Source organism: Macaca thibetana, chromosome 1, assembly GCF_024542745.1.
Source record: "Macaca thibetana thibetana isolate TM-01 chromosome 1, ASM2454274v1, whole genome shotgun sequence".
Lineage (NCBI taxonomy): Eukaryota > Metazoa > Chordata > Mammalia > Primates > Cercopithecidae > Macaca > Macaca thibetana.
The window spans coordinates 86,079,468-86,105,260 of record NC_065578.1 but is presented as its reverse complement, the minus strand read 5'-3'; the positions used below and the strand labels follow the sequence as shown (position 1 = coordinate 86,105,260).

Here is a 25,793-nt window from a genome sequence, read left to right as displayed (position 1 = left end):
TTGGATCAGGCTCTGGAGTGGACGGCCCTAGCTAAGGGGTCCTTCTAGGCAGCCAGAAACCTGCGGAAAATGGTAGCGATGGCGGCTGGGCTGAGTGGGTGGCTGCTGCCGACGTTTGGGCTACGGTTGTTGTTGGCGACTGTGCTTCAAACGGTGAGTGTAGATCACCTTCGCAGCTGCCACAGGGAGAGTAGGAGAGATTGCAGCTGAGGAAGACGCAACATTCAGTCCTGGTTGAAAAGGGCGGGGAGGACTCCTTAATGACTGCTGCGGCCGGAATGCAACGTGGCTTAATTTCTCGGTTGATCCTTGTTCTTCCCCGCCTTGGGTTTCTGGCAGCAGTTTTCTCCTGACTTCAGATTGTCTTGGATACTTAGCTTCTCTTATACGGCTCTAGCTAAAAACAATCTGTAAATCACACCAGGTGGGAGGGGGAAATAATAAAGCTTGGCAAGAAGTGAAGGTTGTTTTTAAACGGGCAGAACTGCAAGAGCTCATGACGAGACTTCCAAATCTTAGAGGCAAGTCTTCAAGTCTTTGGTCCAGGAGAACAGTTTCTGTTTACCTTTCTCTCGCGCGCGCTCTCTCATTTTCACCACTTCTGTTAGCCTCTTAACCTCCGTTCTCCTCCGCTATTCACAAATGGCTGGCTGCGCTTGAGTGCGATTTGTGCTTTTAAACAATGTTGTTGGAGTAAAAGGAGCTATCTATACCAAAGTATAATTTATTTTTGAAGTTAATTTTTTAATGATGTTCGTTGTCTTTAAGACATTGTTTTTTATTTCATTTTTCTCTATTGGCAGAATAGAGAAAGGCAGAATACCTTTGAATGGGAAAGGTGTACAAATTAATGATGTTCGTTGTCTTTAAGACATTGTTTTTTATTTCATTTTTCTCTATTGGCAGAATAGAGAAAGGCAGAATACCTTTGAATGGGAAAGGTGTACTTTTAACTTATTTTTTCTCATATCCATGTTTTGCTGTGTGAATAATAAAATTTTAGGCATAGTGCTGAAAGCTTTTACGTTTTTTATCCTAGCTTAATTCTTCAGGCAGTCTCTAATAAGGAGAGCTGGTTTAATTTACTTATCCAAGGTTGAGGGTGTGAGGGACTACCCCGGAGTCCTCCGTGAACACCTCTGCTTTCCTTTCTCAAAGAGCTTGAAAGCATCCTGCCTGTTTGCTTTGGCTACTTTATCCAAAAGGTAGATTCTTAACTTCTCTAATTAACATTCCATTGCTCTTGTTATTCAGGCATTTGGTGCTAGGAATTATTGGATCACCTACCTCTCCCTAAACTTTCTACTGTTTAAGAGTTTTTGCGTATCTTTAGGTCATTTGAGAATAACATTTCAGGTTGTCTTTTTTTGATCTCCCTCTGTCTTTGTCAGTTGTCTTATAGCTGTGTAACCACACTGTAAACCTGGTAGCTTAAAACAGCCACGATTTCTCATAATTCTGGGTCAGTGGAGTAGAACTACTCCACCTATGTTGGTTTTCCCCTGGCCTCATTGATGCTTTTTATTGACCTAGTAGGTCAACTAAACTGAAAGGTCCCAGGGTTACCACTTTTCATAGTTGGTGCTGTCAGCTCCAGGACTTGGTTCTCTTCCATGTGACCTCTCATCCTCCAGTCGGCCAGACCAACTTCTTTTCATGGCACTCTCAGGGCAGCACTCCAAAAGGGTAAAAGCTACAATGCCTCCTAAGGCCTTGCCTTGGAAATCACATACATTCCATCACATATTTGTCAAAGCAAGTCACAAGACTAGTTCACATTTCAGGGATGGGGAAATAGATTCCATCCCTACATGGAAGGAATGACAGAGTCACTTTGCAAAGTGTGCATACCAGGAGAGGAGGAATTTATGGAATTAACTAATTCCATGTGTAATAATGATAAGAGTTAATTAAACAGTGTACCACAGTGACTGTTCACAGAATCCAAGCCAGAAATTTGGGTGTCATATTTGACTCCTTTCCTTACATATCTCATATCCAGGGAATTACTGAAACTTACTGATTTTAATTCCTAAATATCTCAAATCCATCCAGTTGTTAATCATTCAGGCCATAAATATCTCTCTCCTCAAAAATAACAGCCTCTTGGTTCACCCTTTGAATTATCCCTGGCTGTATTCAGAATCTAAATGATTGGCTTTGCCTTTGTCGGCTTCCCAATTGCCCAAGCCAAAAATTAGTCATTTTTGGCCAGGTGCAGTGGCTCATACCTGTATTCCTAGCACTTTGGGAGGCTGAGGTGGGCAAATCACCTGAGGTCAGGAGTTCAAGACTAGTCTGACCAACACGGTGAAACCCCGTCTCTAGTAAAAATATAAAAATAGCTGGGCGTGGTGGCACATGCCTACTCAGGAGGCTGAGGCAGGAGAATCACTTGAACCCAGGAGGCGGAGGTTATATTGAACCGAGATCGCACTATTGCACTCCAGTCTGGGTAACAGAGCGGGACTCCATCTCAAAAAAAAAAGTCATTTTAAATCCTCTTTCCTTTCACTCTCTGAATTCAATTAGTCGTTGAAGCCTTAAAAATCTCTAAGCCAGTCCACTTAATAATTCTGTTTCCACAGTTAATACTTACATTCAGGCCACTATCTTTGCCTAGAATTACAACAGCTTCCTTAACTGGTCTCCCATCTCATCATTTCATTTCCAATCTCTACAGTGCGTCAAGTAATCTGCCTAAAACTTAAATCTGTCATGATTAAAACTCTTCAGTGGCTGCTTATTGCTTTTAAGGTGAAGTCTGTCTTCCTCAAAGTTCCTTAAGGAGGCACTTGTTTGTCTGTCCAGGCTTATTCCCCAACATTTACGTCTATTAGGAGAGCAGAAAGGTACAAGTGGAGAATTGGCATCACTTGTTTAGCTTATTTCACATACTGTATTCTCCCTCACCAGATCTTTGAACATGGTGTTTTCATTACCTAGAAGCCGCTTCCCAGCTTCTCATTCTCTGCTCCCTTTCTCCTACCCTACAACAAAAAAATATGGCTATCTTCTACTTACTCTCTTTCTGTTCTTAGCAGAGAAATCACTTCCTCCAACAAAGCTTTGCTATACCCCAGGTTTGGATTAAGAGTCTTTCTATGTGCTCCAATGGTGATCAGTATTTATTTTCTGAGATACTTTCCATAGTTTTCTTTAATAATTTCTTGTTCTTTGGCATTCTCCTACCCACCCCCAAAGGGAAGTACCCTGTCTTTCCTGTTGACTGTTTTATCTCTAGTGATATATATACAGAGTAATACAATACTTGATGTATAAGTGAAATGTTTGATTAATTAATTAGAGAACCCACAAGCAAAGGTCTGAAAACCTGGAAGTATGAAATCTGTTTGGAAACTATTATCAGCTTCAGTAAGCTTCATAGAGCTCTATTATCAGTGATCCCAACTGAAGGTGTGTAGATGAAAATTGTTGGAAGGAGGAGAGGTTAAAAAATGCACATGCTTGGACTTTGCCTTAGATATGATTCAAAAATTTGTGGTAGCTGTGCAACTCTAGCTAGTAAGTAAATGTTAGACTGAGACCTTTTTTTTTTTTTTTTTTTTTTTTTTTTTTTTTTTTTTTTTTTGAGACGGAGTCTCACTCTGTTGCTAGGCTGGAGTGCAATGGCGCCATCTCGGCTCACTGCAACCTCCACCTCCCAGGTTCAAGTGAATCTCCTGCCTCAGCCTCCCAAGTAGCTGGGATTACAGGTGCATGTCACCACGCCCAGCTAATTTTTGTATTTTTAGTAGGGACGGGGTTTCACCATGTTGGCCAGGATGGTCTTGATCTCTTGACCTCATGATCCACCCGCCTCAGCCTCCCAAAGTGCTGGGATTACAGGCGTGAGCCACCGCGCCCGGCCAGACTGAAACCTTTTGAGGCAGGAATCAACTTATCCATTTTTTTGTGAATGTGACCCCCACAGGATGGAACATCCTAACTTACAACACAGTAACCCATCAAATGAAACTATTGGGTTATCAGCCACAGCCACACCATTCCACCAAATATTCCCAAAGACAGCCATCATATGCAGCCTTTCTCTCTCAAACTCTGCCTATTGAATTCATACTCACGATGTATAATTTAGTGGAAAGTACACTACTTTTAATGAAATGTATTTTTTAGTTTTATCTTCTAATAACTAAGGCAAATTATTTACTCTTGGCCTTTGTTTCTTTATCTCTTTCTCCCTGAACTAAGATGTTTCAATAGAATGCAAAACTTAACTCACATTCCACTTCCAGACTTGCAAAGTTACATGTAATTTCTTCCTTGCATGTTGTATCACCATACTTTGTTTTTGTTTTTGTTTTTGTTTTTTTTGAGACTGAGTCTCACATTGTCGCCTGGGATGAAGTGCATTGGTGCAATCTCTGCCTCCCAGGTTCAAGCGACTCTCCTGCCTCGGCCTCCCGAGTAGCTAGGATTATAGGCACACACCCCCATGCCTGGCTAATTTTTTGTATATTTAGTGGAGACGGGATTTCACCATGTTGGCCAGGCTGGTCTCCAACCCCTGACCTCATGATCGCCTGCCTCAGCCTCCCAAAGTGCTGGGATTACTGGCTTGAGCCACTACCCCTGGCCTTGTATCATCATACTTTATACTGTATTATGCAAATCCACACGGTCTTAGCCAAATCATAGCTCTGTGTGTGTGTCTCAGTATCCCTCCACTCCTCCTGTCCCTGTGCCAATTAGAATGTAGCCAAAGGGAATACAGGAACCATTTTTATTTTATATTCCCTTCATTGTGTCTCGTATGTATTTGTTCATTTAAATCCCTCTGAAGTGTAAATGGCCCCAGTTTGTCTGTGTTGTTGCTTAGTGCCATCAAAGTCAACAGGATATTTGCAATTTGTGTAGAGCAGTGAGGAAGCCCAACCATCTCAAAAATACAAAAATGACTCAGAAAAGAGAGAGTGCTGGACAATTCACCCTTATTGAACTGTTACAACTTCCCTAAGGTTTATTCATGTCTCTTCTGTAGTAACTAGTGCTTTTAAGAAAGCAAGAAAAACCTTGAAAATGAAAAGGGGTATAGATAATTGTTGAAAAAACACTAAGAAGTTGGAAACTGCATGTCACAGTTGGCCCAAGGGGAAAAAAAGATCAGGTGGCATAAGAAGTTGGCAGTAGTGAAATCTTTGGAAGCTCCCACAGGAATTAAAAGGGGATGAGGGAACAATTTCTTGACACTTTGAGATTGAGATACTGCTATGGATAAAACTGTCATTGGGACTGCACTCATATTTTGTTAATTGATACCTCTGAGTTTCTTATACTAGACAAGTTGACTTTTTACCATTAACTACTCCTCTGAATAGCTTTAATTTCAAGTTAATAACTGCATATTTGTCAATATTTCAATGAGATAACAACTGGATATAAAATGATTTAATCTGAAAATACATAGAGTATGCTTAAATAAGCAATAGAAAAGTGATACTTTAGTACAGTCTAAGGGAGTTGTTTACTAGCATTCCCCAGAACTAAGTGATGATATTCAATCCTTCATTCAGATCATATGTAATATTTTCTCATTCAAAAAGGCACTACACTAACAAGTGGTATAGAATGATAATTGTGTATCATTCTTTCTGAGATACCCCCCACTCCATTTGTTCTCAGGTTAATATCTCGCTGGGTCTTTTAGATCACACAGTTATAATTGTTGGTGCTTTTATTATTAGTGGTACATACAATAATGGTGTATCATGGATTCTGTGAAATATGGTAGTCAGTGGTTCGGGGCATAGAGAGCATGCTAGAATTAGAATCTTGATGCTGTCATTTCTTGTTTCCTGTGTGGTCTTAGACAAATTACCTTAACTATCCTAAACCTGTTTTTTTCTTTATGAAATGGTGATAACAATACCTGTTTCACAAGATGGTTAAGATTAGATGGAATAATAATGTAAAGTACTTAACAAGATATCTGCTGCTTTATAAGAGCTTGCTGTAATGGCCATGTTTCTGGTATTCATTTTCATAGAGTTCATTCTGTAATCCCATCTGTTTGCTTTTGTCTCAGATTTGAAGTTTGCTCAGAGAGTTATAAAGACCAGTGAAGAGATAATGAATATGTAGGTGTAAGTGTAACAAAATGTATAGCTATATCAGATTTTTAAGGTAATGGTATAGGAAAGTTAAGCCGGTTTCTCTGCTGCCAACTCTAATCTAGAAATAACTCATTAATACTAGAAAAATAAAACAATGAGTAATGCATGGAGAAGGAGGGAATAGAGCCTTTTTTTTTTTTTTTTTTTTTTTTTTTGAGACTGTGTTTCACACTTGTCACTCAGGCTGAAGTGCAATGGCACAATCTCAACTCACTGCAACCTCCGCCTCCCGGGTTCAAACGATTCTCCTGCCTCAGCCTCCCAAGTAACCGAGATTACAGGTATGCGCCACCACCCCCGGCTAATTTTTTTGTATTATTAGTAGAGACAGGGTTTCACCATGTTGGCGAGGCTAGTCTGAAACTCCTGACCTCAGGTGACCCACCTGCCTTGGCCTGCCAAAGCGCTGAGATTAAAGGCGTGAGCCACCACACCCAACCAAGCCACTTAATTTGTCAATTTTGCTTTGAAATAGAGAAAGCTAAATGGTTATCCTAGCCAGGAACCCTGTCCTTAGAATCTTTGTCTTTCTTTCAAGTGTGGCTAATTAATCTAAAATTTAATATTTGCTCTTAATGTGCAAATTTAAATGCCAATCAGTTACTTCTGGCAATAAAAGGATGGCAGGAGTAATATCAAACTCTCCTATATTAGCATTTACCTGCCAGGTACTTAAAAATACTTTCTGATGTCCTTAAATTCAAAACCTTAAGTCTGCAAAACCAGTGATAGAACAGCTAGAAAAAAGTGTTTACTTAAGAAACTCGATACCTTCTATCTCCCCTATACTTAATCTTTTATCCCTTGTCTAGTATAGTGATAAAAACATTTATATAGTGTTTTGTAATTTTTAAGTGTGCTTTCACAGTGGAAGGTGAGCCTAATACCAACATGTATTCAGTACCTACTCTGTACTGGGCGGGATGCTAGATGCTTTCTGTGCACTTCTTTAATCCTCAAAACTCCGTGAGATAAATGATAATACTCCCTGTTTAGAAGTAAGGTTGCTCTGTGATGGCATTAGAATCTAGATGTGTTAAGACTTTGAAATACATGATGTTTCATGCTCAGTCAGTAGGTGCTCCGTAAATGCCAGAATAAAACCAAGTAGTATGATTGCATGATTATTCATTTGAGGTTCTTATTTTGTTGTTTAACAGTTTTGGTAACAGTTTTTTACGCTTGTTAAGGAGTTCACAATTTCCGGAGTTCACAATTTCCAAAGTGATTTCAGTTTCACTCTTTCTGCCTCTTTCAGTAACTATGGCTGCAAAACAGAATTACCCTAAAATTTAGTGGTGTAAAACAGTTTGTTATTTTGCTTTCAAATTCTGAGGGTTAGCAATTCTGACAGGGCACAGCAGGGATGGCTTCTCTGTTCTATGGTGTCTCAGACCTCAGTTGAAACATTAGGGCCTGAAATCTGAAGGTGGTTTACTCACATGTCTAGTAGCTGATACTGGTTGTCAGCTGGAGTTTTCAGTTGCTCTCTACATGGGCCCTTCCATGTTGTCTCTCTAGTATAGACTTCTATACAGCAGATTGGCTAAGTTCCAAAGCTGATGTTCCTAGAAAAAGAATGCTAGCCAGGCAGAGGCTGTTTGCTCTTTTACGACCTACCCTCAGAATCACATAACTTCCTTTAAACTCTGTTGTTCAAAACAGCCATGGCCCCTGCCCAGATTCAAGGGGAGGGTACATAGATCCCACTTCTCAGTGGAGGACTAACATTGTAAGAACATGTGAAATGATGTATACACATTGATGCAGCCTTTGATACATATTGATTGCCTTGTCTTTGGAAAACACATTCTGCTCATTGTTACATTTGATTTTCAAATTAACCTGTGAAATAGATGAGGCAGATCACTTTACTGATGGAGAAATTACCCAAAGTACTAGTGTAGTAGCAAGTGTCTTATAGTTAAACTAGAGAAATCAACCACACAAATTAACCAATAAAGTCTCAGATCCCTCCCACTAGGCTGGGATGTTTCATCTGTTTTGAAAAAATATACATATGACATTATTACAGAGATAGGATTAAAGATGTATAAAATATCAAATCAGCATTTTGGGTGAATATGCCAACAAGTACTCAAATTTTCTTTTCATTGGGAAATGCCACTGGATATTAATCTACCTCGTGAGTTTAGAAAAGGATTGACACACTGCAACTGGTGGGCCAAATTCAGTCAACCCTGTTTTTGTAGAACGAATTAACATAAATAGCAAAATAAAACCAAGTTTCACTGGAACACAGACACACTCATTCATTCATTCATTCGTGTGTTATCTGTGACTAGTTCTTGCACTGCCATAGCTGAGTTGAATAGATGTACAGAAACCATATAGCCACAAAAGCCTAACATAATTATCTGGCCCTTTGCATAAAGTTTGCAGACCCTTGGTCTAGAAGATCAATCAGTTGCAGTCAATCTGAAATTTTCCCTACCTGAAGCTGTGGCTTTGTCCCATTTATGTATTCAGCAGGTATATGAAAACTGTCAGAAGTGAGGGAAAGACAGAGAAACAACTTAATGCTTGCCATCAGAAGAGTTCATAGTATTGTTGAGGAGTCATATTTACATAGTACAGTGTCATGAACAGTACTGTTTTACAACTGTGCACAACTTTCTCGAAGAAAATTGTGGCTAATGATTGAGATCTTATTTATTTTTTTATTGTCAGGAACGCTTCCTAAAAGACCCATACTGATTAGATTCTTGAAAGTAAGTAGGATATTACAAGGTGAAGAAGTGGAAACAGAATCTTAAATATAGGGGAGACTACGAGCAAAAGTGTGTTTGAGTAGGGCTTTTATACTTCAGGGTACTATAGGAATTCCTTATAGCTGGAGGAATTGAGGAAGTAATGAGAAGTAGCTTTGGCAGTGAACATTTAAGCCACTGAGGCAGGAAAAGACTTGAGAGCTCTTTAAGAGAATTATGAAAATATATTAATTGGTTGTGAGAATGGCGAAGAATATGGAGTGTAGGTCAGTAGGATGACTGATCTGGGCAACTAGCTTGTCAGAGAAATGGTGCCATTTTATTGAGATACTGAATACCTTAGGAAGAATAGATTTAAGAAAAAAGTAAGTTTCGCTGTTGCAGATTTTGAACTTGCAATGCTTATTCAACACCTAAATGTGATGTTGAGTGGACTGTTGGCTTTGGAAGCCTGACATTCAAGAAAAAATATTTAAGAGTTTTCAATAAATGCTTATCTGAAGCCATGGATAAATATGCAGTAATAAATAGAAGGCATGTAAAACTAAGAGAGAGCCAAAAACAGAACTGTGGGAAACAATAGCATTTAAGAGATGCAGAGAAGAGAAAAGAAAAGGAGGACAAGCTTTTGGACGGGGTAGTTGAAGCAGAACAGTTTTGAATACCTTTGCATTTGGTAATTTTGGGCGAATTTTGTGGAGTAGTAGGAGCAGAAACCAGGCTATATTAATGAGTTTGGGGAGTTAGGAAAAAATAATAGAAACCAAGCTGTAGTAACAATTCAGAAATGACAGAACGTGGGAAGAGCAGTTAGGACCATAGGGCTTAAATATACCTAAAGGTTGAGGTATTGATGAAATGAAGTATCTGTGAAGATAGAGAAGATAGAATCCAAAGAGCAAGTAGAGGGATTGGCCTCAGACAAATGGAGGTATACCACATTCACTGATACATAAAAAAGAATGGATGAGGGAAGAGAATATTGTTGAAAGCCTGCTTTTGTCAGCCATTCTGATTGATTAAATCATCTCTGATTAAATGTAATGATTTATTTTTTTATTTTTTTTATTTATTTTTTTTTGAGACGGAGTCTCGCTCTGCTGCCCAGGCTGGAGTGCAGTGGCCAGATCTCAGCTCACTGCAAGCTCCGCCTCCCGGGTTCACGCCATTCTCCTGCCTCAGCCTCCCGAGTAGTTGGGACTACAGGCGCCCGCCACCGCGCCTGGCTAGTTTTTTGTATTTTTTAGTAGAGACGGGGTTTCACCGTGTTAGCCAGGATGGTCTCGATCTCCTGACCTCGTGATCCGCCCATCTCGGCCTCCCAAAGTGCTGGGATTACAGGGTTGAGCCACCGCGCCCGGCCAAATGTAATGATTTATATAAAGTAACCATAGCAATCTGTTTTATGTAGGAAGTATTGCCCCTTACTTTATGAGTGAGGAAAGCTTGGGGAGGATAGTTTGCCCAGGGTCACACATCTTGTAAGTGGTGGCACTATTACCTAAAATCAAAAGCTTGAATTCTGGCATGCTGTTGCCTACACCATCCCCTTTCCTGTCCTTCTGCTGAATGTGACTGTAGATAAACCCTATAGTTAATCTTACTCCATAGACCCTTATGAACAGATGTTGAGTTCTTAAAATGAAACTAAAATTATTTTTTCTTATAAGAAAATTCCTTTTTAAAACAATAAATCTTTAAGAAAATATGTAATAAACATCATGAACAATGATATATCTTTTCTTGTTAATCCATGTTTTAGCTAAGCTGAAAGATGATAGATGTTTAAGAAAAAAAGCTTGTAGGGGAGGTGGGAGAAACCAGACTATTGTGTAAGGTTACAGAGTTTAAAAAAGAATTTATTGCTGGGTGCGGTGGCTCATGCCTGTAATCCCAACACTTTGGGAGGCTGAGGAGGTGGGCGGATCACGAGGTCAAGAGATCAAGACCATCCTGGCCAACATGGTGAAACCCCGTCTCTACTAAAAATACAAAAATTAGGTAGGTGTGGTGGCGGGCGCCTGTAATCCCAGCTACTCAGGAGGCTGAGGCAGGAGAATCGCTTGAACCCAGGAGGCAGAGGTTGCAGTGAGCCGAGATTGCACCACTGCCCTCCAGCCTGGTGACAACAGCAAGACTCCCATTTCAAAAAAAAAATTAAATTAAAATTTAAAAGAATGTATCTCCGAAAGAAACATTTCAGTAACTTGTCTTCAATGTGTTAGTTTTTGACAACCCCATGTTCTCTTTTGGGGAAACTTTGTAATATAAACATGGAATTGTGTTTTATTTCCCCATTTTTTATTTTCAGGTTTCTGCTTTTGGGGCAGAGTTTTCATCAGAGGCATGCAGAGAGTTAGGCTTTTCTAGCAACTTGCTCTGCAGCTCTTGTGATCTTCTCGGACAGTTCAACCTGCTTCAGCTGGATCCTGATTGCAGAGGATGCTGTCAGGAGGAAGCACAATTTGAAACCAAAAAGGTACTGTTTTCTAGTATATTCCTTCCATTGGATGGTTTAGTTGAGATAAGGTAAAATGTAAGTTGCTTAATCAATTTAAGTGTAAAGAAGCCTCTTGCTTTTACACTTTTTAGTAAAACTCAACTGATTTCTTGTCTGGCCTATTAGATCAATCAAAGCAAATATGAAGGAAAAGTATGGTTGCATACCAGGATCCCATTCCACCATGATTGTCAAGCAAAGGGGAAGTAGAATCCCTATAACGTGCTTGGATCTTATAGTTCTCCAGTCTTCCTAACTTCTGGCCAAATGAAGCCAAAAAATAATAGGTGCCTTTGTTCATTTGTAGTAAGAACCCAGTGTTGGATGAAACTTGAAATGAAAGTAAAGCACATAATACCTGGCACTTAATTGTCTACAATAAATTATAACATTAAATCTGGTTAAAAAGTGTATGGACTGTTACTTTACACACCTATTGCTAGTAATTTGAGACACCTACCTTCACCTTTAACATGTGAAAACAGAAGGATAGGTAGTCCAGTCTCTCCAAGTGAACCTACTGTGTTTAAAACCTGCTGTTCAAACAAATTAATAGTGAACTTGCTCATCTTTTAAATATTTTCATCAAAACCTTTCGATCTATTTAAATTATAAAGTAGACTGTAAAGGTCATTTGTGATATCCAATTAAAACTAAATTGGTAAGATGCCTGTGTTTGTGGTGAGAAAAAATGTTAGCATATTTCTGTTGTTTCCTTCTAAATACTGTCTTTGACTTGTACATGCTGAATTCTATTTGAAGTACTACGGTTTGTAAAGCATTCAGACATAATGATATGTTATTATTATTGGTAGTAAAGGTTTATTTTTAACAGTAAGTACATTTTCGGAATTCTAAAAGAAAAACAAGCAGGCAAGCTTTGAAATGTTAGTATGCAGCCAAAATTTAACCCTTGATTTCTCTATATCTGAACCTGAAATTCCAAGTATCTCAAAAATGGCTTGCAAAGCCTTACATGTTTTTCACTTTACTGGTTCACATACACCAGTAAAACATTTTAGTGTTTAGAAGATTTCTTTATGCGTAAGTTAGTCTTTTTATTGCACGTAAATAAAATCTAAACAAGTTTTTTAAACTTGATTTTAAATTGATTTAAGACATACAACTTAACTAGTTTGGTAGACCTTTTGCTGCCCCTCCGTTCTTTTTGCTGAGGTATTCACATGGGACAAATTGCTGAATAAATCTGTATGAGTCATTCTTTCCTTATCTTTAAGCTATTCTGTGGGTTGTACCATTACTCAACCAACATTCTTTTTCACTGAAACACCAAACTCAGAAGGACTGAAGAACAAAGGGCGTTTTATAATAAACAGTGTTTACTATATGCATCCCCTTGTGATTTGGGTAAATTGAGAGGTCTGCTCTTTGATAACAGATCTGCTGAAACCGTAAACCAAATGCTTGTAAAAGCTATTTTTACTTACTGCCTTTCCTTAGTAGTTCTTCACAATACCTCAGTTTTTTGGTATAAGTTTAGTAGAACCAAACTTGCACCACGCACTTCTAAAATTAATTATATTGCTACTCAGTTTTCATTATTAATGGAGCTATATGTTGTATCTTAACACATTTCAGCAGTTGCAGCTCAGCAATAACAGTAGATCTGCTGGTTAATATATGCCCAACTAATTACAAGCTGGAGTGATTATCATATCTAAGTACAAGTAAGCCTGTCTTAATGCATCTTTTACACTGAATCCAGTGTTTTTTACTTTGCTCCTAGCCCCTAATCTCTAAGATGTAGTTTTTATTAGCATCGACTAGCACTCTTTGCACAAAACTGGTGATTTTTTTTTACTTTTTTCAGTAAGACTAGTGAAACCAAAATAGCAAAAAACACTTAAAAAATATTACTGGAAATATAAAAGTATGGCATGTTGGGGCAATCCTCCCATTTAGATGCAAACCACATGCAAGTATAGAAATAGTGCTAGATTTAATCTATGCAGTATTGTTCTCTGGATTTTTGGTACACGATCGTGGATTATACAACATATATACTTTTCTGTGTCACTCAACTCTGGCTTAAGGCTTAATTTAAAATCACAGTTTAATTTAGTTGTCAATAAAAGTAAAAGTCTAATATGTAGACTAGTGCCTTACATTAAAAATACTTAAGTCTGGGCAACGTGGTGAAACCCCGTCTCTACAAAAAATACAAAAATTAGCCAGGTGTGGTGGTGTACACCTATAGTCCCAGCTACTCAGGAGGCTTAGGTGGAAGGATAGCTTGAGCCTGGGAGGCGGAGGTTGCAGTGAGCTGAGGTCATGCCACTGCACTCCAGCCTGAGCAGGAGAGGGAGACCCTGTCTCGTAAAAGATGTATATATTTAAACATAGCTCTGTGCATGTGGAATCATTGTGAGTATAAATTCTTTAAAAAGTCAGGTTGGGTGCAGTGGCTCATTCGTGTAATCTCAGCACTTTGGGAGGCCGAGGCTGGCGGATCACGAGGTCAGGAGATTGAGACCATCCTGGCTAACACCGTGAAACCCCATCTCTACTAAAAATACAAAAAATTAGCTGGGTGTGGTGGCACGCACCTGTAGTCCCAGCTACTCGGGAGAATCACTTGAACCCTGGAAGCAGAGGTTACCGTGAGCCCATATGGCACCACTGCACTCCAACCTGGGCAACAGAGCGAGATTCTGTCTCAAAAAAAAAGAAGAAGAAGAGAAAGTTGTAGTTTATATAGAATGCTTTAGCTATTTGTATATAATTTTAAAATGTTACTAGGACATTCATTTTTGGTTCTTAATTAGTTGGATGCTTTATATAGGTCTATCCAAGGATGAGACTCATTTTTACTAATGGTCACTTTTTTAACAAAGTGAATTTAGCCTTTGGTAGCCAGAGGCATAAAATTTTTGCCATAAATTATTCCCAATAAAAGCAGAAAATGACTTTGAAACCCTTTGTCATTCTGCTGATTGATTTCCACTATTTTTATTTGGTCTCCCTCCCCTTGAGTTTTGATCATAAAAGACCTACTCAGCATCTCAAATACAAGCTAGAATGAGATTTTTGGTAAGTTATTTTACTACTGTTTTAAATAGCTTTGCTTACAACCCAGGTATAGTTTACAGACATTGGTAAGGATGTTGACTTATTGTAAAAATCATAACTAATTTGTAGCTTGAAGAAAATGTAAACTAATGAAACAAAAATTACTTAAATTTTAGTACTGTTTTTATACAGTTAGTATTTACTAAGGAATATAAGTGACTACAGCTTTATATATTGAGTCTTAAGATAGAAGGGTAAAGATACCCAGTCCAGTTGAGTATAACTCTTCCCATTGATCTTGTATTTGAACTTCCTTGTCCAACATTTTAGCTGGTTTAGGGAAAGTAGTTAATCTTTTGACTCTTGGACTCCACAATTGAGCAGCAACCTGGGAGGAAGGAGCAGCTAAAAATCGGAGACTGACAGGCTCTTGCAGCCTCTTTTTTGCTTTTGCTTATTCTTTGTCTCACTACTGGCTTTCAAAAAATATTTTTGACAAGGATTGCTATTTGTCCTAGTTGGATCACTAACCAGTTATTAGCTAGGGTTGTGGAATAACGCAAGGACCTATTAGCTGCACAGTAGCTGTGTAGCATGGTGTATTGGAAAGCAGACAGATAAAGCAGTTCTCAGGTAAAGAGCAGAGGTAGGTACTAGGTAAGCCCCTAGATATTTTATATCTTTATTCCTCAATTACTAGAGTAAACCACCTTTACATTAGATGATTTAGAAGATTTAGCTCAGCTTTCCCATCTTCTTTTTTTTTTTTTTGAGACGGAGTCTCACGCTGTTGCCCAGGCTGGAGTGCAGTGGCGCGATCTCGGCTCACTGCAAGCTCCGCCTCCTGGGTTCACGCCATTGTCCTGCCTCAGCCTCCTGAGTAGCTAGGACTACAGGCGCCCGCCACCGCACCCGGCTAATTTTTTGTATTTTTAGTAGAGACGGGGTTTCACTGTGGTCTCGATCTCCTGACCTTGTGATCCGCCCGCCTCGGCCTCCCAAAGTGCTGGGATTACAGGCTTGAGCCACCGCGCCCGGCCTTAGCTTTCCCATCTTCTTAGACTTCTCCCCAACCTTACACACCACCACTATCACTCCCAGGTTATGTTAGCTACACTTTTGTATTCCCAAAGCACTTAGGGATACTTTGATTTACACTATATTTTATCTGTTGTTTTGCTTTTCTTTCTCTCCCAAAAAGTAACGCTCTTTGATTTTACCCCCCACCACCAGTACAGAGTTTCACTCTTATTGCCCAGGTTGGAGTGCAATGGCACAATGTCAGCTCACTGCAACCTCCACCTCCTGGGTTCAAGCAGTTCTACCTCAGCCTCCTGAGTAGCTGGGATTACAGGAACCGGCCACCACGCCCAGATCATTTTTTGTATTTTTAGTAGAGACGGGGTTTCATCATGTTGGCCAGGCTGGTCTCAAACTCCTGACCTCAGGTGATCCACCCAACTCGGCCTCCCAAAGTGCTAGAATTACAGGCGTGACCCACCATGCCCAGCCTACTCTTTGATTTTTTTTAAATGTTTATAAATCTCCAGCCTTTAGCACACAGTATTTCATAAGTTCTTGCCCTTGAATAAGGCTGTTTTTACTAAGAACAAGTTGGAAAAGGTGATTTTTTAAAAGCTATATTGAAAATATACTTAACTTTGTAGCTACTTGATAAATATATTTTTCATATATTTCACTTATATCCGGAAATCTATTTTTATAAAACTAAAAGAATAAGGAAACTTGTCTCCATGTTGGCAGTTATCCACTGGTAACACTCTTTGGTTATAATTATCTAACTACAAATATAGATCTCCCATTTCTACATTTTACTTACAAGGATGCCATAAGCATCCCAAATCTATCTAAAAAGAGATAATGTTAATTATTTAGCACAACTTTTTAGTGATTCCAATGTGACCACTCACCTTAATAGATAATTTTTCAAAGTGTACATGACCATGAGATTAAAATTGTTTCCTGGGATTTTCTTGGGATACATATAAATATTTTTCTGTTAGAATTTTTGAACTACTTACTATTTTCTAAGATGTGTGGTATTTTAGTGGGTTAAATAAGTGGGTTATTTTTCTCATCTTTTTATAATCTTGCAAATTCTGTGATCTTGAACTTGCTTATGGCTGCTAGGTGCTTTTTTTAAAAATTATTTCCTTACTCAAGGTTCTTAATAACAATGATTTCAGCTGCTTTCAGACATTATTTTAGAACTTTTTTCTCCCTAACTATATCTGCCCCTCCCTTCTCCCCTTTTTTCTTTGAGACAAAGTTTTGCTCTTGTTGCCCAGGCTGGAATGCAATGGCAATATCTCAGCTCACTGCAACCTCCGGGTTCAAGCAATTCTCCTGTGGGTTCAAGCAGTTCTGCCTCAGCCTCCCGAGCAGCTGGAATTCCAGTTGCCTGCCACCACACCCAGCTAGTTTTTTTATTTTTAGTAGAGACGGGGTTTCACCAACTTGGACAGGCTGACCTCAGGTGATCCACTCCCCTCAGCCTCCCAAAGTACTGGGATTACAGGCGTGAGCCCCCGTGCCTAGCCTATATCCCCCTATTTCTTTAGTTAGTACCTTTTCTTTTTTAGATCTTGGTTTCCCAAGGTCCTTGTGGTTTCTTTCTTCCTCCTTCAAAATATTTTGATTTAATTGGTTTTAGCATTTTTAGTCTTTTGTGTTTACACTTGCCTTATTTCTGAACTACTATTCTGAAGGTCAAGCTTGTAGCAAACCGGAGCACCTCTGGAGATAAAAATTCACTTAGTTGAATTACTTATCTTTGTGAAATAATAAACAAATTATTTCCACCTAATTTATTGTTCAGTCTTGATTAAAATACAAAGAAGTTTAGACTAGTGGTTAAGATATACTATAGAACCAGACTGCCTAGATTCAGATATTCTCTGCTACTCAGTGAGTGTTCTTGGACAAATTACCTGATTACTGTGTGTCTGTTTTTATAACTATAAATTGGGGATAATTATAGTTCCTGTCTCCTAGGGTGATTATGAGGATTAAATAAGTTAATATGCATACATTGCTTAAAATTGTGCCTAGCGTATAACAAGTAGTAGGTAAATACTTGCTGCAGGTGGTGATGACAGCAGCAGCAGTAATAGTAGTAATAGTAATCTGGTTTGCTGATGATAAAAGCAAGAAAGAATAGGAAATTTGGAGAACTCAGAATAGCATGATAATAATTGCTATTGACAACGTAGGGTAAAAGAAAATAGATATGAAATATAAATGATCAGATTTGCCAGTGATAAAAATTTGGAGCAGTGTTTTCTATTATTCCACTTTCAAGTTCTCCTGGATTAGTTGAATCAAGAGGAAATATCTTCTTGCAGAATTAGTATGAAAATTTTTACTATTTATAACTACTTGTGTGAAACAAAATACAGAAATAAATTATGTCAAACATAATCCTAGTTTCAAATTTTTAAGTCCTTTCAATTGACGTATTTTAAGAGGAAAATACTACAAATTTTCCACTTTATAAATGTGTGCCATTTTGATCACATTAAAATGTATGAAAGATTGCATTTGGAGGAAAAAAGGTTGTGCTAATAAAAAAATTTCTCAAGACCATTGTTAAAGTGGAGCTTAATTTTCTCTAGTTTTTTGTTTGTTCGTTTGTTTGTTGTTGTTGTTGTTGTTTTAGAAATAGGGTCTCCCTCTGTTGCCCAGGCTGGAATGTAGTAGTGCAGTCATAGCTCACAGCAGCCTCCAACTCCAGGGCTCAGGTGATGCTCCCGCCTCAGCCTACCAGGTAGCTGGGATTATTGACATGCGTCATCACCCCCAGCTAATTCTCTATTTTTGTAGAGACAAGGTCTCACCATGTTGCCCAAGCTGGTCTTGAACTCCTGGCCTCAAGCTCTCCTCCCCCATGGGCCTCCCAAATCACTGGGATTACAAGCATAGGCCAACACACCCAGTTGTCAAGGTGGAGCTCAATTTTCTGTGACAAACCTAGTCAGAAAATTGAAGGAGACTCATTTTTAAAGTCAGTTTAGAAAAAAATATTTATTGGTTTTCACTATTCAGATGACAGATCAGGAGGAAACAATGATATTTTTAAAATTAGAAGTAACATTATAGCAGAAAATAAATTGAGCTATATGTTTGTAATATAAAAATAATTACTTTATTAGAAAAAGCAAAACAAGCTATCAAACTAATCGCAATTATTTCAAATTTTTCTACTAACATTCTTCTCTTACTTATTTATATGTGTAAACCTATCACCTGGTAACAGATTTCAAAGGTTTAAGAAAAATTGGGAAGAGAAAAGCTTAAAAGTAATATTAAAAAAAAAAAAAAAAAAAGACTTCCAGGTTGAGAAGAGATTTATCTGAGTTTTAAAACATCTTGGTCCCCTTTACAAAATACCAGTAGAAGCATATGCTGCAGATCAGCAAATCATGCCATTACTTTTTCTGGCAAATAATTCAACAGGTCAGGGATTTGATAAAAGCCTTTTGTTTTCATTTAAAGATCTACTTTTCAGATAATAGGAAAATAACAAAAATCCTTATCTTCAATATTAATCTTATTATACTAGAATTGAATAAGTGGATCTAAGCAGTGTATAACATAAATTTATGAATATAATTGGATGCCCTCCACTTCCCATTCCATTACCTAGTTGGAACTGGACTAATTTTAAGTCACCTGCTTTATATAGTAGCATTATCATTTTTTATGTGTATTACACTCTGCCTTGATATTTGCATGCACTCCAACAGGCCAGAGACAGTGCAGAAGTAATATTAATTAACATGTATACCTCATTAGAAGTTTATCTCTTTCTTTTTATAAGAATTGTTGAGAGAGTTTAATTTTCTATTTATTTATTTATTTATGAGACGGAGTCTTGCTCTGTCACCAGGCTGTATAGTACAGTGGTGCAATCTTGGCTCCCTGCAACCTCCGCCTCCCGGCTTCAAGCGATTCCCCTGCCTTAGCCTCCTGAGTAGCTGGGACTACCGTCCCCGGCTACTTTTTTTTTTTTTTTTTTTTTTTAGTATTTTAGTAGAGACTAAATACACCTCACCATGTTGGCCAGGATGGTCTCAATCTCCTGACTTCGTGATCTACCCACCTCAGGCTCCCAAAGTGCTGGGATTATGGGTGGCGTGAGCCACCATACCCCGGCCGAGAGTTTAATTTTCATCTCAGCTTCTTTACTTCCTGACTTTGTGATTGGGCTAGCAAATAACCCCAGGAGCTTCAGTTTTGTTATAATAATTACATTGCCTTACCTTAGTGTTTATTTTACACTGGTTATATGCTAAGTGTTTTACCTGCATTATCTATTTAATCCTCACAACAACCCTATAATGTAAATACTATTATCCTTATTTAATAGAAGAGGAAACTAGGGTATAATCTGCCTACCGTTAGCTGGCAATTAGATGCCAAAACCTGGTTTTATCTCAAGTCTATTTGATTCTAGAGCCCCAAGTTTTTAAACTTCTATGCTATTTTACCTTTTATTTTGAAAATGTTAATAGTAAGACCTGCTTCACAGAGTTACTTTAAGAAGTTGGATGAGTTCCGTATAAAACACTGGGCTAGCTTTCTGAAGGCCCCTTTTGCCATTTATACTTAACAATATTAATAGAATTTCGTTACTAGTTTTTAATTTAAAAGCACCAAATCCTTATTTCTCAGTTTACCACAGACTTTAATGGCTCCTGTCACTTGGTGTTTTTCAAGAATATGTCCCCAAATTGGGCTTTATTTAAGGCCCAGCGAGATAACATGTTATATAAATCACATAATTTTTCTTAATTCAGATAAAAACGCATCAAAACATTTAGTTGTTTTCAATTTTCATGGCTATTGTGTAGCCAGTTGCAGAGTAATTCATAAGTCAGCTTAAACAGCAGTATTCAAGACAATGGCAACTTTTAAGCTTCAGGCTGTCAGAAAGAGAATGCTACGGATGTATAAAACATAGAAGGATGAAATGGAGGTTAAGCTAACTGTGCGTGAAATTGTAGTTGCTAAAGAAATTTCACAGTTGCTTAAAATAGCTTCACTTTTGTTGTGTGTCTGTAAGCATCAGTACATGGACTGATATCTTCAAAGCAAACAAAAATCTAAATGTCTTTAACATATTATTCTAATTATAATATAAAAGCGTTATTCCCAAAGAAGCTTTTTTTAAACATATGAATAATGTTTGGCAACAGTTCACATTCAATGTAAGGATCACTAAGACTCCTGAGTAGCAGTAATACTAAATAATAACATAGGCCAGTGGCGGTGGCTCACGCCTGTAATCCCAGCACTTTGGGAGACCCGGGAGGAGCAGATTATCTGAGGTCAGGAGCTTGAGACCAGCCTGGCCAACATGGTGAAACCCCGTCTCTACTAAAAATACAAAAAAATTAGCTGGCCATGGTGGCAGGCTCCTGTAATCTCAGCTACTCCAGAGGCTGAGGCAGGAGAATCGCTTGAACCTGGGAGGCGGAGGTTGCAGTGAACCGAGATCACGCCACTGCACTCCAGCCTGAGCAACAGAGTGAGACTCCATCTCAAGAAAAAAAAACTAAATAATAACATAAATGTTAATTAATTAAAATAATTAAGTAAAATAATTAAAAAATAAAAACCACTAACATTCATTAAGTTGTTATCTGAAAGTACTGTTCCAACCACTTTAAATGAATTAATTTATAGAACCTCACAACAACTCGGTAAATTCCATTATTATCTTTATTTCATAGTTGAGTCTTAGGCATAGAGATCTTACCTGAGGTCATACAGTGAATTAAGTGGCTATCAACGTATGTTGCATGTATTTGTATAACAGAAGTTTGAAAGTTTATTTTATGAAGTTATTTAATTGAACCCAAAATATTTAAAATTGTTTATATCTGCTTTTAATATGAAATATAAATGCAGTCAGTTATTTTACATAATTACAAATTAGGATCAGATTCTATCTAAACATATTACAACTTTCTGCCACATTTGTAGATTATAATGCTCAAAACAAAAATAAACCCTTAAAATAATTCAGACTGCCTTAAAACTACATTTCCTAGACATAACCACCTCAGAATCAAAATAAACTTTCCATTTATACACTAAATATTTCTTCCTGGGATAAGATCAAAGAAAAATAAGACTCTTGTCTTCAAGGAGTAGAAAAAATAGGCATGGAAGCCGGGTGTGGTGGCTCATGCCTGTAATCCCAGCATTTTGGGAGGCTGAGGTGGGCGGATCACCTGAGGTTGGATGTTGGAGACCAGCCTGACCAACATGGAGAAACCCCCATCTCTACTAAAAATGCAAAATTAGCCAGGCGTGGTGGCGCATGCCTGTAATCTCAGCTACTCGGGAGGCTGAGGCAGGAGAATCGCTTGAACCCAGGAAGTAGAGGTTGCAGTGAGCCAAGATTGTGCCATTGCACTCCAGCCTGGGCAACAAGAATAAAACTCCATCTAAAAAAGAAAAAATAGGCATGGAAACTGGACTGCCAGAACACAGTCGATGTGATATTCTGTTTGTTGGATGAAAATGTAATATCTAATGTTACGAAGGTAACCACTAAAAGAATTAAAAATAAAATAAATGAAAGTTGGAAGGAAAGGAGAACTAATAGAGCTCTTAAAGTTGGTATCTCATGAACTATAGATACAACCATATTAATCTTTATGGAAGTGACCAACAGAACTAAAAACAGTTCAAATGTTAATGAGTAGACCAGGCATGATGGCTTACACCTGTAATCCCAACACTTTAGAAGGCAAAGGCGAGAGGATCACTTGAGGCCAGGAGTTTGAGACCAGCCTGGGCAAAATGGCAAGACCAAGACCTCCATCTCTACAAAAAATTTAAAAATATATATATAGCTGGGTGTGATGACACACACATGTGGTCCTAGCTATCTGGGAGGCTGAGGTTACCGAAGGATCACTTGAGCCCAGGAGGTCGAGGCTGCAGTGGATCCATGGTCACACCACTTCCCTCCAGCTTGGGTAACAGCGTGAGCTCTGTCTCCAAATGGAAAAAAAGAGTTATTAAGTGGAGGGTAGAAGCAGAGGAGATGTTTACTTGTTGTTTTATAACCCTTTTATACTGTTTTTTATTATGTCCACATGCATTGATTTTTTTAAAAAAATTCAATGAGATACATGCTATAAACAAAACGTGCATGTATGCTATGAAAGCTCTTAGAAGGAAGGCATAACCATTTGACAGGTCAGGTAAATATCACCACATGCTTATACAGTAAGTTGGAAATGGTTGCGAGAGGGCCTTTTCTCTCGCAAAGTGAAAAGTTAGTGGAAATGCACAGAGGTATGAGAGTATGGCCATCCAAGATAAATCAGATAGCTGGGTTATGATGAGAGAAGATGATGATTAGGTAAGCAGGGGCCAAATAATAAAGGGCCTTATATACCTTCATAAGAAGTTGAGCTTTATTCTATATGCAGGGGACAAAATTAAAGGATTACAAAGAGTAAACCGATATCAGATTTGTATTTTAATAACTTTCATTGGTGTGAACAGTAGTTGATAGGGCCGAGGGGAATACTTACGCCAGAAAAATAATTTAAATTGCCATTTTCCAGAGGCAAGATACAAGGGCTTAAACCAACACATTGGCTGCAAAAATGGAAAAGGGACAGATTTGAAATCAATTTAGGCAATAAATTTATTTCATTGGATTTATTACACTGAATTGGAGAGAAAAGGGGTAATTGGGGATGCTTCCTAGTGTTCTTATTTGAGAAACTGGTAACCTTAACACAAGAGAGCTATAGGAGACCAGCTAGTTACAAGATTATTGCCCATTAAGGCAGTAATGGATGGGAGAAGGGGCAGCAACAGAATAACTTTTAATAAAGTATACCCCTTGGCTGTAAATAGTTTTTTGTTTGTTTGTTTGCTTGCTTGCTTGCTTGTTTGTTTAGATGGAGTCTTGCTCTGTTGCCCAGACTGGAGTGCAGTGGCGCGATCTCAGCTCACTAGTACCTCACCTCCTAGGTTCAAGTGATTCTCCTGTCTCAGCCTCCCGAATAGTTGGGATTACAGGCACATGCCACCACACCCAGCTGATTTTTGTATTTTTAGTAAAGACAGGGTTTCACCATCTTGGCCAGGCTGGTCTTGAACTCCTGACCTCATGATCCACCCAGCTCCGCCTCCCAAAATGCTGGGATTACAGGCATGAGCCACCGCGCCCAGCCAGTAGTTTTATTTTTGAACAAAAAAGTTTTAATTTAAAAGGCCATGAATTTTATTTGGCTGCCATAATGAATTCTAAAATAGTATATTGACAGAGTAAAGCAAAAATTTTAAATGTATGGAATGGCCTCGTTTCTTTTTTTTTTCTAGTTTTATATTGCTGCTCTTAAATGTTGTATAATATTGAAACTCTTGGATTATTATAGCTTTATTTTTGTATCTTTTTAAAGTTCAAATATATTAGATGATTACTATCTATAGGGAGATACCATAATTTAATTTGTTCTAGTAGTTTTGTTTCTTGTTGTTTTCAGATACTTATAATCTTTCTTAAAGATGATCATAACTGGCTGGACACACCTGTAATCCTAGCACTTTGGGAGGCCAAGGCAGGTGGATCACCTGAGGTCAGGATTTCAAGACTAGCCTGGCCAACATGGCAAAAATTAACCGGGCGTGGTGGCACAAGCCTGTAATCCCAGCTACTTGGGAGACTGAGGAAGGAAAATTGCTTGAACCCAGGAGGTAGAGGTTGCAGTGAGCCGAGATTGCACCACTGCACTGTAGCTTGCACAACGGGAGCGACACTCTGTCTCAAAAAAGAAAAAAGTTGATCTTAACTATTCTCTTTTTATGACAAGTAGTGGTTGTTCAGTATTGGAGGGATAATATCAGCAGTAATGCAAAGAAATTATTTCTTCTGCCAGGGCACGGTGGCTCACACCTGTAATCCTACGCTTTGGGAGGCCAAGGCAGGAAGATCACTTTTGTCCAGGAGTTTGAGACCAACCTGGGCAACATGGCAAGACCCCATCGCTACAAAAAATTTTTTTTAAAAAATGATTTCTTCTGAAAGGCAGCCTTGCTTCCATGTATTATTAAGACCTTCATGTTCAGTTTTCCATTTTCTAAAATACTTTTAGTATTACCAAGGGGCTAGCTGGTTTTATTTAAAACCACTTCTTATGGTATTCAAGCTTTGAGGGCTTTTTGTTGTTGTTGTTGTTGTTGTTGTTGTTGTTGTTGTTGTTGTTTTTGAGATGGAGTCTCACTCTGTTGCCCAGGCTGGAGGAGTGTAGTGGCGTGATCTCAGCTCACTGCGACCACCACCTCCCGGGTTCAAGTGATTCTCCCACCTCAGCCTGCCCAGCAGCTGGGATTACAGGCACCCGCCACCATGCCCGGCTAATTTTTGTATTTTTATGGAGTCGGGGTTTCACCATGTTAGCCAGGCTGGTCTCCTGACCTCAGGTGATCCACCCACCTCGGCCTCCCAGAGTGCTGGGATTACAAGCGTGAACCACCGCCCCTGGCAGCTTTGAGTCATTTTTACCAATTCTTTGGTTATTTGGATCTCAGAAAGTATAGTGGCCACATTCTCATTTTCTCAAGTTACTTTTTTTTCATAATGCGGTATTTCCTAAGTATTGACAGAATTGAACGCATTGTTCCCAAGTGATGACCCTGGATCATTCATACTTGTAGCTAAAGTATACATAGGGGTGGGGGCTACCATTTTTTTTTCTTAATGAGAGTCTCATCATTACAGTCTTACCCCTTGTTTTAGGTGTATATGTAAATTCTATTAGAACTCCTGTTTGTCATCACCATATTGAAAGAAACCTAATCCTTTTTTCCCTCAGATTTCGTAGTTAGAATGGTCTGATATAAATGCATTGATGTCATTTTCATATTTTAGTGTGTTTTTTTTTTTGTATATTTTCATTGATTTTTTTAGTTCAACATTGTGTCTTTATGGAAAGATTCCTCCAGTGTATTCTTAGCATCTGTAGAGCCTAGTTTAAATTAAGGTAGATGTTACTTGCTTGTTTTATAAATTTTCTTCTCAGTCTCAAGGCAGAAACTAAAGATACAAAAAGGAATAACACTTTAATGGTATAGTAAAATAAGTTTTAAACTTAGTGAGTTTCCTTAGGCATAAACTCATTGCTTTGTATTTTTTCAGAATTTAGTAAAAAGCACTCCAGGATGAATAGTAGTTTTATCTCAAGTATAGTATTGAAGAATTATATTTGTTTAAATATATAGTTTGTTTGTTAAAATTATGCTGATTTTTTCCCCCTAATCCTCAGTATTCATCCATTGTTTCTAAGTAAGAATGCCATCACTCAAAGTGAGTATGAAAGTGTCATTAATCAGAAAATATGGGGA

At 38.3% G+C, this 25,793-nt stretch overlaps 2 protein-coding genes across 2 annotated transcripts in view; one reads left to right on the top strand and one right to left on the bottom strand.

Annotated features, from left to right (window-relative positions):
- The window catches only part of LMO4 (LIM domain only 4), a 523,833-nt gene that overhangs the window by 437,514 nt on the left and 60,526 nt on the right, over positions 1-25,793 (bottom strand). The window lies entirely within an intron of this gene.
- SELENOF (selenoprotein F) overlaps positions 1-25,793 on the top strand; it is a 270,936-nt gene that overhangs the window by 220,632 nt on the left and 24,511 nt on the right. Inside the window, exons 2-3 of the mRNA XM_050775036.1 lie at positions 29-153; positions 11,178-11,345. Coding sequence (XP_050630993.1) covers positions 70-153; positions 11,178-11,345 — 252 coding nt within the window. The 5' untranslated portion in view covers positions 29-69. The remainder of the gene's footprint in view (positions 1-28; positions 154-11,177; positions 11,346-25,793) is intronic.